Below are 13,409 nucleotides of genomic sequence, written 5' to 3' on the forward strand. Positions count from 1 at the left end.
GTTTTCAATATCTTAAGTGACTATAAAACACAAGTAGTTCATCTCTGCTGCTATATTAATATTTTTACTTCTTGTCTTCATATTTTCAATACCTCACATCACATGAAAACATAAGTAATTGAGCTTTGTTTTTATAGAACTGTAATAGACAGGCTTTTCCTTAATACTATCTAATTGACTTTTAATATTTGTACCAAAACAATTCAAACTTAGATAATTTAAACTAGTACAAAGAAACATGCAAAAACCACCATTTGAACTCAGACATCAGTAACACATTATGATTTGTAACATACAAGCACAAGTTTAACAATCCCTTTTATGAAATTAGATTGCAAGCTATTTACGCCTAAATAATTCAGAATTCATCTTCTAATATTATCTAGCCTCATGCATTTCACTCTGTTTATATTCAATTTAAACCCATTCTCAGTAAAGTGGCAGTAACTTTTTGATGTAACTGCAGTAGATTAGTGACAATTCATTTTCTTAATGCCATAGAAATTTACCCTTGTCACCAGATTTAAAAATAACTACATAAACTTTCAAGTATAATATTTGGTTGTCTTTAACCTTTTTTTGTAAAGCATAAAAGTCACCCTTGATGACAATGGTGGAGAAAAGAGACCACATGATTGTCATCTTTAATGTATAATATTAAGCCTTAAGAAGCTATCTGACTACATCCTCATGGCTTTGTTCAGTATGTTTCTCTTTTCCGATATTTACCTAGAAACTAGACGTTAAGGCTAATATGCTTTATTAGGTTCATCTCAAGCATTCTGACACAATTTCACTCAGGGCTGGAGATTACATATAGCATTAGTCAAGAGTTCGTGGTGGTGTGTTGTCTGTTAGTGACACTGAGTTTGACCACTGAATTATCTAAGAAGGTGACTGCTAATGGGATTAAGAAGTAGATACAATGAAGTAATGGTTCCAGCCCCTGCTGATGACACTTGCCTAAACCATGAAGTTAATTCAAAGTCATGAACAGCAATGTTGTCATTCTAGCATATCCTACATATATTGACTCACAGTATTTTGTAAAAAACTACCCTTAAGAATTAGAGAAGTGGGCGCTATTTTCTAATCTACTCAGAAAAAGTGTAGATGTCTTAAAATATTTGCATTGAGTTGCACCCAACTAAAATGTTTCATGTAGATGCTTTTATAATGTATTTTCCCCCATTTTTCATTGTGTTTTCTAATTCTGGGACTGGAACGATAGCACAGCAGTTAGGGCATTTGCCTTGCACGTGGCCAACCGAAGTTTGATTGCTCCGTCCCTCTCAGAGCGCCCGGCAAGCTATCAAGAGTAGCTACCAAGAGTATCCCACCCATGTGGCAGAGCCTGGCATATTCAATATGTTAAAAACTGTAACAACAAGTCTCAAAATGGAGACGTTACTGGTGCCCACTCATGCAAATCCATGAACAATGGGGCAACAGTGCTACAGTGCTTTCTAATTCTGGACCTGATTTTTAATTGCACATCTTTCACTTTGTCCATAAGCTAACAGAACTTCATGTGATATGTCTAGATCAAAGCCATTTTCCTAACCCCAAAACAAATCAGTTTCTCCTCTAGGTCTTTAATCTTATTTTAATTTTAGATAATTGGTTTTCTAGATATCTAGTGTCTAAAACACAAAAGTAACTGTATTACTGACTCCACCAGCAATGGCACAGTGGGAGGTCATCTGCCTTGCATATGGCTGATTTGGGTTCAATCCCTGGCACCCTTTTATGGTCCCTGAGCCATGTCAGGAGTGATCCCTGATTGCAGAGCTAGGTCCAAACCCTGAGCACAGCTAGGTATGGCAGCCCAACAACTGGAGGAAAAATATCTTTTAAAAACTTCTGTAGCTTAGGGCTGGAGCGAGAGCACACTGGGTAGGGGGTTTGCCTTGCATGAGGCCAACCCAGGTTTGATTCCCAGTATCCCATATGGTTTCCCCAAATACTGCCAGGAGTAATTCCTGAGTGCATGAGCCAGGAGTAACCCTGTGCAATGCTGGGTGTGACCCCAAAAAACAAATAAAATTAATTTTTTAAAATTCTGTAACTGAATCTCATGAGAGTTTGGCATGATTGTCTGTTACTATACTTTTATTTATTTTTAGTGTAGCTAAAAAAAAAATCTTTCTGACCTGGATAGATAGTACAAAGGTTAAGGCATACACTTGGCATGTGGCTTGGCCCCAGAAATACTGGTTCAAAAGCTGGCACCACATATGGTGTCCTAAGAGCCACCAGGAATGACCCTGACCACAGGGCCAGGTGTAACTTCTGAGCACCACAGGTGTGCCTCCCTGCCCCCGCCCCAGTCCTTCACCACACACAAACACACATACACACACACACACACACACACACACACACACACAGCAAATATCCTACTATGATTATAAAAATATCTGTTAGGAGATCCTGAACGAAATAAAGTTGACAGAAAATTCTAATGAAAATTTTTAAAAAATTTTAAAAATACTAAACATTGGACTTCAAGAAGTATCAAGTGATTTTCTGATTGATCATCTTCTTTGGAATCATTTTATTCATGTTGATTCCCTCTCCTCCACTGTGTTTTGCTTCTCCTTTAATCAAAAAGTATTTAATTTTTCAAGTTCTAAAAATGTTATTTGTTAATAATCTGAAAATGCAATTAAACCAGCATCCTAAAATAGCATTTTGCCATTATGTGTGTTTTATATTAACAAACAGATGAGTTGGAAAAAATGGCTCATCCAGATATGTGCAATAGTGAAATTCTAAGGTGGAGATGATGTTGTTAGACAGAACAGACACTTATATTTATAGACTTGTTGTGTTATGAAAGAATTGGCTGTTACATTTGTTTATGTGTGCAAAAAAGACTAATTTTCCACATTGTACTACAAAGATTTTAAGAGAAGAGATGACAGTGTGTCCTTAGTAAATATTTATTGTGAGCTTTTCCTCTGCAAAGCTACAGCAGACATAGAGCCATATTTTTCCCAGTCACAGAGCATCTGAGGTCCCTCACAAATTACGTGTATTGAGTTCTCTTCAGAAAACCCTATAGCTCTCAAAAGATGTATAATGGTGTGATTATTTGAGTCCCTTTCAGGACCAGGAAGAACATCTGTGTAAAATGCTGCAATCTTCTGTTATTTCTGACCACAATAGTGAAACTTACCAAACTAGTCATTTGAAACTGTACCAAGGACACACACATGAGAGCGTGTATGCACATACACACACACACACACACACACACACACACACAAAGCCAAAGTGGTATTTAATATCAGGTAGCACTGTAGCACTGTCATCCTGTTGTTCATTGATTTGCTCGAGTGGGCACCAGTAACAACTCCACTGTGAGACTTCTTGTAATGATTTTTGACATATTGAATACGCCACAGGTAGTTTGCTAGGCTCTGCCGTGCGGGGGGGGGGGGATACTCTTGGTAGCTTGCCGGGCTCTTCGAGACAGATGGACGAATCGAACCTAGGTCAGCTGCATACAAGGCAAAAGCCGTACCTGCTGTGCTATCGCTCCTCCGTCCCTCTCAGAGAGCCCAGCAAGCTACCGAGAGTATCTCGCCCACACAGCAGAGTCTGGCAAGCTACCTGTGGAGTATTCGATATGCCAATAAAAGTAACAACAAGTCTCACAATGAAGACATTACTGGTCTCGAGCAAATCGATGAACAGTGGGATGACAGTGCTACAGTGCTACCAATATCAGGTAAAAAGAAATAAAATTTTCTCTTCACAAATGTGACATTCTTAGACATGATATCAATTAGATATCCTTGCCATTTGTTCTTTTACTACTTGTGGAAATTTGAACAAGTTTCCTCTTCAAATATCAGATTTCAAAAAAAGATGATGATGATGATGATGATGGTGTTCACAATGATGATGAGAGGAGGAGGAGGAGAAGACTACCATCTCCTCAAAGTAAAATGGTGAAAGTCTACGTCCTGGTAGTTCATCCACAGATTGGACCCCGACAAGGTCCCTTTACCCTACCGTCGGCATGTCCCTCCCAGACAACAGTCTCTCCTAATTTAGAAGCCATAAGAGCATGGCCTTGTGGTGTGCTGTTGAGGCCATCTGAGTTGTATGTGTGGCTGAGCACTGTTAAGAACTCTAGCTTTACTCGGGAACCTGGTAAATGGATATGGAAATCCAGTGGCTTTGCTCCCCTTGTCTATGCAAATTCCCCTACCTATTTAGCTGCCACTTTTTGCACTGGTCTGGCTCTTTCTTTGGTCCTGTCTGACCTTTGTGTAAAACACACCCCATCCCACATTTTAAATCTCACCAGGAGAAATTGCCAAGACTATAAACCATCAAGATGAACAAATAAAAGTACATTCACTTGGCACATCAATAAATTCTTCTCCTCCATTTCTTTTCGTCTCATCTCAATTTAGTGAAAACCTAACCTTACCCTATTTCAGCCTGTTCACAATTTCCAAACTAATTCAAAAATGTTCTTCCTGCTACAACTTAGCATATGGTTATCAAAATGTGTACAAATAGTTTCCCAAAACACATGGATTATGTATGAGTGCAATTAATTTCCATTGCCAAAGCTTAGATAAAATACTCCACTATGTGATTTAAAGGGAAAAGGATATTAATCTATGGTATAAATGTAATTTAATGAAGTATTTATACTTAAACCACCTTTATGTTTTATTAATTAGTATGAAGGTGATTATTGTTATTATTATATTGATTTTTATTAATTAGTATGAAGCATTAATTAGTGTAAATTAATTAATATGAAGGTGATTTTTTTCCCTTTTTGTATCACACCTGGCAATGCACAGGGGTTACTCCTGGTTCTGCACTCAGGAATCACCCCTGGCGGTGCCCAGAGGACCACATGGGACGCTGGGAATCGAACCTGGGTCGGCTGAGTGCAAGGCAAATGCCCTACCCGCTGTGATATTGCTCCAGCCCCTGAAGGTGATTATTAATTAGCATGAAGCTGACACCCTCATGTGGGGTGTCAAAGTCAGGTGGGGTTGACTGAAGGTTTTTGTAAGGTGGAGTGGCCTCACAAGGCTGCTGGAGCATGTGCAGGGAACTGATGGTATATAGCCTGAGGAACAGCAGTAAGGGCTCTGGGGTGAGCCTGGTGATAGTAAGGTCCAGTTATTAAAAATAATTGTGTTTTATTATTGGAGAAGATTGCAAGTAAATTAAAAAGAAAACTTGAATAAATACAGCTGCATTGATTTAAATCCAGAAGTTATCAATATGACTTTATTGTGTTCCTTTATAAATATAAATATGCATATATATGTAATAGTCATACATATACTTATGCATATTTTTGAACTATCTCTGAAAAGGTTCAAGATCCATAAGAAATGGCAACAAATATAATATATACATTTAGCACTCAGAGCTTGCTTTAGTTTTCCAATAAAAGGAAAATTGACTTATTCCAGAGATGGGATGTGACAGCTACAAGAATAGGCCCGGAGGATCACATGTCAGAAAGGAAGAAGGCATTGAACATGCCAAAACATGACAGAAGTTTCTTCCTATATACATGTTTGAATTATTTTAATTCCAAAATAATAATAATAATATAATAATAGATCAAAAGCCTATACTTTATGTAAATATAATTGTATTGTTTGAATATTTGATGAGGATTAAATTTGGTCTCAGGTGCCTCACTAATGAAAAATTCTGATGCATACCACTTTGACCCAATGATAAAGTTTGTATCATTGATAATGGAACAAAAAAAATCATGTATTCCTGTTGTAATTAGAACATGGTATCATATCTATGGCACCCTTAAAAAATAATAATATAGAATTTAATCATGACGAAATGTCTGACATGTCCAATTAAAAAGCATCATACGAAACAAATGTCAACCATGCGACATCTTATAGCCTAGTCCTCCCTCTCGGAGAACCTGGCAAGCTCCAGAGAGTTTCTTGCCCACATAGCAGAGCCTGGCAAACTCCCCATGTCGCATTGATATGCCAAAACCAGTAACAATGATGGGTCTCATTCCCCTGACCCTGAAAGAGCCTCCAAAGCGGCATCCTTGGGAAGGACAAGTAAAGAAAGGCTTCTAAAATCTCAGGGCTAGGACAAATGGAGACGTTACTGAGACAGCTCGAGAAAAACAATGATCAATAGGATGATGATGATGATGATGATGATGAAGATGGTTAATAACACAATCCTCTGCATCTTTCAAAAAAATTAAGACAGTGATCCCATGCTCTCCACTATAATTCTTCCCTCTATTTAGATTTATACATGGTCAAAGAAATAAATCTTGTCGCCTTGGCCTGAGCTACAAGCACATCCAGAAGATATTTATATTGAACATGAACTGAAGTTCTACTACTGCCCTCTCTGTGGCCAGAAATGTCGAGACAAAAAATAAACACTTCAACTTTTTTTCTGATCTCAGACTTCCCAAAATTGAAAGAAAATGTAAATAAAACATAAAGTGGACATTTTTGAAGAATTACCAAAACAGAAAATTAATTTTTCTCAACAAAATTTGCTATTTAAAAACCAGCTTAATAGAGTAAAGAAAAAAACACATTTTATTAAATATTGAAAGTTATAAGAAAGAGCAGACATTAAATCTGGCAATAGTTTGGTAAGCTATATGTAGTTTTCAGGTCAAAAGGTAATAGTAATAAAAGAATGACAAATATTATACTTATATAATACTTGTTAGGTAAGTATCTAGCTTGGGGGATACATACTAATCATTAATTTCTTAAATTTTAAAAGAATTTCTCAAAAACATAGTATAACACAACTGTCACTATCACTCACATGAAAGCTGATGTTACTACTGTCACTTACTGATAAAAAGAAATTCATTGAGTAATAAAAAATTTACACCACATGAAAATGAAATTTTAAAGGCTTTTGTACAAGTCTCTAGAAGTATCAAGTAATAATTATGAAGCAATAGCAAATTATTAGCAATTTCAGATCATTGAAGAATTTTTAATTCATTTTTATTTACTCTCCTGGGCTCCATAAAGATATACAAATTAAAATTTATCATCATTTTATTCTTTTAAATAAAATAAAAACTTATTTTCATTTTTTTTTGTGAGGGGTGACACAAACATTGGGGCTTAAGTTTTACTTCTGGGTCTGCACTCAGGGATCCATCCTCACAAGTTTGGGGATAAGATGGGGCACTGGGGATTGAACCCGGGTCAGCCACCTGCGTGGCAAGCACCTGATCCCTTGTATTATATTTCTCCAACCCCCAAATATGTATTTTTAATGGCAGTGAGATAGAAATGAAACAATTATTCCAATTCTAAATGAGTGGCCACTATACTAAGTTTTCAAAAGTCAAAGAATAAATGCATTAATCTGTAATTTAAATAATTTCTTCACCTGCCCTTTTATTATGCAAGCAATTCTTAATGCCCACTTCTACTAACCTATTCTATTTCAAATCTAGAGATTTATTTGATTTGAGGCACTAAATAATTGGATGCTCACTGTATCAGAAAATAGTAAACAAAACATAACTAAATTCTTACTCAAGTGGGATGCTTTGAAGAGGTAACACCACAGACAATTTTCCACATACTTAACTCCCTAAAATAAAATGAACATTTATTTATGACACTGTATTCATATAGTGTTATACCTTAACATGGAAAATATAAATTTTGGTCCAAAAAATATGTGATTTTTATTGTTGCATTTTATATTCTAAAGGCATAGTTTGTTCAGATAAATATCTGTTAATCATTTGCTTTCATAACAATTTAATATAATGTAGCAACTATCTTGCTTGAAAGGCAAATATATCTTCTTTAGTTATATTTTTAAGTGTCTTCATAAATAATATTTTAAACATACATCCCTTAGTATAGCCCTATGACAGGGTGTTGTTTGCCACATATTAAGAAAGGAATCAGTGTACTATTTGATAACTTATAATCCTGTAAGGACATAAGAATAACTAAAAGTTTATTGTCAGGAATTAAAATGTGTTTGTTTAAAAATCTTGGTCAGATCAGTACCCTATATCTGCAACTAGGAATTTCTTTTTGGAAACTGGTCCAAAAGACTGGGACAGAAACTGTAAAAACGATTCAGTAGTCCACAATTTTTCTAAATGCCTAATTTCTGCATCCCACATAAGAGTTCAAGGAAAATCGAAGATACTATTTTAAGTTTGTGACAATCTCTTTGTCGTCATTCAGATAACAAAATACTCTAACTCAACAGACCTAATATACCTTAGGTCTAATAGTCCTCTTAATTCAAGTCTTTCCCCCGTCTACCTCTATCTTCACCTCCCAAACCCTTGCTCCCTGAGAAAAAAAAAATTTCCTCTGGAAAGCTGTTGAAAATAATTTACATAATTGCATTTCTCCTAAACTTAGATTGCGTTGCTAGCTGAATTTAAAAACAGTATTATTTTTCCATGGCAAACCAGTAGGCGGTGCTAACTCTAAGATACTACACATTCTAAGACCTGAAACCAAAAATACTCATCGAACTTAAAGAGTTGTAGATTTCTCAGTATAATTCATGAAGGTAGAAAGCTGAACAAGCTGAAAGGAGTAGACAGAGACACATATAGAAAGAAAGCATATATTGATTGTGACTGTTAAGCTAAAATAAGCAGTTTATTCTGGTATGTATGCAGAATTCAAAGCACCACTAGCTATCTGTCCCCACATCACATTCCCATGAAGGTCTCCATCACGATGGATTCAACCTTTTGGAAACACCATTTTATACAGTTTCTATTTTGGCCCAGTCTGAAAACACAAAGTATCTCCATCTTATGCAGCAACTGGTCCTCATCAAAAAAAAAAAAAATGCTAGTTCGGTTTTTCGAGTTTATTTCTGATTTATTCAGTCTCTCTCTCTTTCTCTCTCTCGAAAGAACTAAGTGATTTACAGTGCATACAACCTGCAAATGAATATACACAAGCATTATTTTGCATGTTTAAATAAATGACCCCTCCTTATACCTTTACATGATGAAAAGGTAGATTGTGGTAAGTGACTTTTTAATGTTCTTGCTAGCAAGTTTAAATCATGAACACAGAAAAAACAGGTATCAAAATTTAAGACCTAGTAACATGCTATTTGTGCCAAATCCTACAACTCTTATGTCCTCCAATATATCAAGTCAGGAGTTCCAACATAAACTAGACTTCGAAAAAATGCAACAGGGCTTTCAGAACAGAGAATAGCAACCCTGAGCACAAAATTAACTGACTCTGCAATTTCCAAAGTCCCTTATAAGAGAATTGTGAATAAATATACACGTGATTTTCAGGATATTACAATAAATTTTAATCTCCATAAAACTGATCACTTTTAATTCTAGTTCTTCTCCCACCAAGAAGGCCTGGTACAGAAACATAGGCATAAAAGTTTTCATTTTACAAACTGAGCTTACAGACTTAGAGAAATATGCTTGAAAAAGCAATGGGAGACATTATTAATCCGTCTCTTATGAACCCTTTCGCGTGTTGAATTCATTTTTGTGTCTATAAATAACATAGAAGAAAACAGAAACTGAAAGGGAAAAACGTATTGAATTTTCTCATTTTTAAAAGAATCAAACTTAAACACACAGAATAATTTTAAAGCAGTTTTCATTTAAAGAGAACAATTCCAAACTAAAGCAATTGTAGGGCTGTTTGACCAAAAACATTAAGGTTCCAAATCTAGCACACAATTTGGGGGGGCACCCAAGTTTTCCAGTAAATACTGTCACTGTGTTAAGTACAGCAAGGACTTGCATTAGCAACTATTACCATCTCCAAAAAGTAGTGATCTATTAGATTGGAAAGAGGCACCAGCAACCACAAACCACCAGAAACTCCACCGAATACACTTAACACTGACAACATACCAGCACTGTAGTGCTAACAACACACCGACATGGATTCATCACCACCCCCTGCCCTGTCCTGTGCCCTGATCTCCTCGGGAGATCTTTGGAAGCACCGCCAGGGAGTTGGCAAGAGGGAACTCCCTGCCCCTTTAAAAATCAAAAAGCCTGTTCGGTACCTTCGAGGTGTCGTCTCATTAATACAAACTAGCCTCTTCCTGCACAGCAAACCCCACCGACCAGCGTGGAAAGTAACGACTTCCCCCTCTCCTGGAAGCAGCCAGCAAGCACTTAGCACCGAGGCAACCACCACAGGGAAGCCCAAAGCTCCAAACGCAGCACCGCCAAGACCGCCAAACCCATCGGCACCAGCACCCCGGGCTGGGCAAAGACCTGCGGGCTTGTTGACTCATTGCGAACCGGGTGGGGAGCAGGAGTTGAGTCTGCGGGGGGCCCCGGGCCATCCCCACGGCCATGCCAACGTTTCCAGTTCCTGGACCACATGGCCAGCAGCCAGCCCCTCCAGGAAGATGCTGCGGGCCCCCGCCGCTCCTCCACCCTGCTCGCGGGCACTCGAGCCCGCGCCGCATTCTCCACCCTCGCCCTTTCCTGCTCTGCAAGTGGCCCTCGGAGAACTTACAGGGCCGGCGGGCTGCCGGGTCCCCGGAGGACGCTGCCCGCCGCGCACACGCCGCCCGCGGCCCCCAGGGCCTGGGCGCAGCTGAGCTAGGGTCGGCCCCGTGCGCACATTCAAAACCGTTCCCGACGCACAGAAACGACTTTGGCTGGCCCTGGCTCTCGGCGCGGCTGCCCACCGCGGGCTCGGACACTGCCAGGAGCCGCGCGCGCACACACACACACACACACGCACGCACACACACACACACACACACACACACACTGGCACACGCGCGCGCGCGCGCGCACACACACACACACACACACACACACACATTTCTTTGGCAGGCCAAGTATTGCCATGGCAAACCCGGGAAACGCCTCCAAGGGGACCAAGTACCTGCTCTCTGCGAGCTGCTCAGCTGTTCACTTCATCCTCCGTTGACAAGGAAACCAAACCGCACTTCATTTTTTTTTTTTTCTCCAGAAAAACCTTCCACTGCCATCATTTGAAAATTGATTTACGGGGAGGAGAAGGGGAGGAAGAAGGGATAATATAGATATAGATATCAGGATATCTATCATAAAATTATCTCGGTTTTTCTTTTCTTAAAAAAGTCAAATGTGCAAAAGTCATAGTTAATTTAAAGGAGGGAAAAAAGTATTTTTGCTTAAAAATAAACCCAGTAACCAGCTGCAAGAAAAGTTTCATGTTATCAATGGGTATCAAAAACAGAAAGGAAAAAAAATCGAATTTGTTCTCACCGGCTTCCAAAAAGGGCACCAAAAAAATAGAAAATTAACGTCTTTGCTCAGTGGTTTGTATCAGGATTGCAAAACCACAAACTTGTAAACACTGCCGTAAAATCCCACCTAGATAAAAATCTTATCAGAAAAAGAGTATGCAAAAACAAAAAAAGAGTTAGAAACATGCTTTTAATGTTTACAGAGGGGGAAAAAAATAGGCACCATACTTCACATCGCTTTTTTCATAAAACCAGTTGCATATTTTGCTGGACTTGAGAGTCGCTCCCAGCGGACAGGATCGCCGCTACTCCCCGCCACAGCGCCTGTCTACGGAACCCTCGCATGCTAGAAAAACTTGCATTCAGGAAAAGGCTCAAAACCATGCTCCTCCAGCTTTCCCAGATAGAAACAATAATCAAAGAAGTGGAAAAAAAAAAAAAAGAAGAAGAAGAAAAAAAAAACAACCAAAAAAACAAAAACAAAAAAACAAAAAAAAAGGACAAAAAGAAAAAAGAAGAAGAAGAAAAAAAAACAAGAAGAGGACAAGAATGCCACTGAGAAGGTACTCACCGAGCGGGAGTAAAATGTTGGAATAAAAATGAGATTGAGTATAAAATACAGTATGGCGGTGGAAGAAGGAATGAAGCGCGTTTTTTTTTTCCTCGCTGTCTCGGCCTCGGGCAGGCACACGTGACTCGGAGCCGGGCTGACTTGCTGGCGGCCCGGGGGGCGCCCCGCGGACCCCACTCTGGCGAGGCGGCGGCCGCTGTGAACCGGGCCGAGTAGGTGCCCCTCACGCCGGGCTGGGCACACGCACACGCACACGCAACACGGGCAGGGCCAGGGGGAGCCGAGGCGCAGCTGCCGCCGCCGCCAGGGCTGGGCACCCCCCAGCCCCCCTCCCTTACTGCTCCCCCCCCCAGCCCGGGCTGCAGCGCAACGAGCGCGTGTTTGGGGGGTGCAGTGAGCTCGGGGGGCGCGGTTGGAATGCCGGAGGGAAGGCCGGCAACTTGCGGCTCACCCCAAAGTTGTTGCCTCCTGCCACTCGCCGCTGCATGCACGGAGCTTTGACTGGCAGCCCGGGAAGACACCCCGTTTCTCTGCCCAACTTCGACTACTCACGCCTCCCCAACAACTCCCCTTGTCTGTGCTCTCCCACTGCTGCTCCCTCCGAAGCTGCCTTGCTCCCTTCTCCATCCTCTCCCCCCACCCTCAGTCCTGCGTGTCACCCCCTTACCCCCAGCCACCCCAACCCGTTTTTGTTTTTTTTTTTTTTGGTGGGAGGGGGAGGGACCCGGCTGGACGCGATTCTGGGGGCGTCGCCACTGGCCCGGCCACGGTCGATCTTTCCTGCCCTCGGGAACGCACCGTCGGCCCTGGGCACAGAGGGCGTGTTTGCAGTGGGCGAGATCAAACACAGGCTGGCGGCTCCGGGAAGCACTGCCGGGGGGTGCCGGGGTTTGCGGGTGGCAGGGGGGAAGGGAGGGGGCGCGGGTGTCGCGAAGGCACGCACCGGGGGCCCCCCGCATTGTTTGTTTTGTCTGGGTGTGCGCGCGTGCTTTGCAGCGGGGCTGGAGGCGCCGCGGCTGGCGGCTGCTGGCACAGGGCCGGCTCCGACTCTTAACTCAAGTTGTGGGCTGGGGCTGGAAGTCAAAGGAGAGGTGCCGGGGAATCAAGTGAGTCCATTGTGTGAGTGCTCCCGGGGAGGGAGGGAGGGAGCGAGGGAGCACTAGGCGGTGGGGAGGAGGAGAGGTGCGCGGGGAGGGAGGCGGCGGTGCAGCCCGCGGGAGCCCAGGTGGCCGAGCCGCGGCGGATTCTGAAGGTGAGGATGGGAGCGGCGTTTCTCCACCCTGGCATCTGCCTTAGCATCCTTCCTCCCGAACAAAGATTTCCAGCAGCCAATCGCCGGATGCGCTGGGATTCTTCTCTCGGCTGTCTGCTTAAGAATCAGCTTTCCGCGAGCTGGATCGCATCTATTTTTCTTCATTTGTGCGGGCAATATTAGCATCAGGACCATTTCCCTCTGCTGCTTTGGAGCTGGTGTTGCACAGGGATGAATCCTCATCTCTGGGCTGGAGAATGAGCAGTTAAAACAGTTTCGCAGTTCACAGAGCGCTGCCCCTGGTCTTTATCTCAACATTTCCAAGATTGATGTTTAAGA

At 41.3% G+C, this 13,409-nt stretch overlaps 1 protein-coding gene across 6 annotated transcripts in view; it reads right to left on the reverse strand.

The window, feature by feature from the left end:
* Positions 1–11,960, reverse strand: part of RALYL (RALY RNA binding protein like) — a 722,346-nt gene extending 710,386 nt beyond the window's left edge. Inside the window, exons 1-2 of one of the 6 annotated variants that reach the window (XM_055125632.1) lie at positions 11,819–11,960; positions 10,902–11,000 (exon numbers count right to left, since the gene is read on the reverse strand). Coding sequence is in view for 2 of the 6 variants with exons in the window: in XM_055125631.1 (XP_054981606.1) it covers positions 10,063–10,081 (19 nt within the window). In the remaining 4 variants the exon portion in view is untranslated. Of the gene's footprint in view, positions 1–10,062; positions 10,258–10,523; positions 10,719–10,901; positions 11,679–11,818 lie in introns of those variants that run through there. The other 5 variants (XM_055125634.1, XM_055125635.1, XM_055125633.1 and 2 more) reach the window with 5 other exon arrangements.
* Positions 11,961–13,409: the final 1,449 nt, after the last annotated feature.

This window comes from Sorex araneus, chromosome 2 (genome assembly GCF_027595985.1).
Source record: "Sorex araneus isolate mSorAra2 chromosome 2, mSorAra2.pri, whole genome shotgun sequence".
Taxonomy (NCBI): domain Eukaryota; kingdom Metazoa; phylum Chordata; class Mammalia; order Eulipotyphla; family Soricidae; genus Sorex; species Sorex araneus.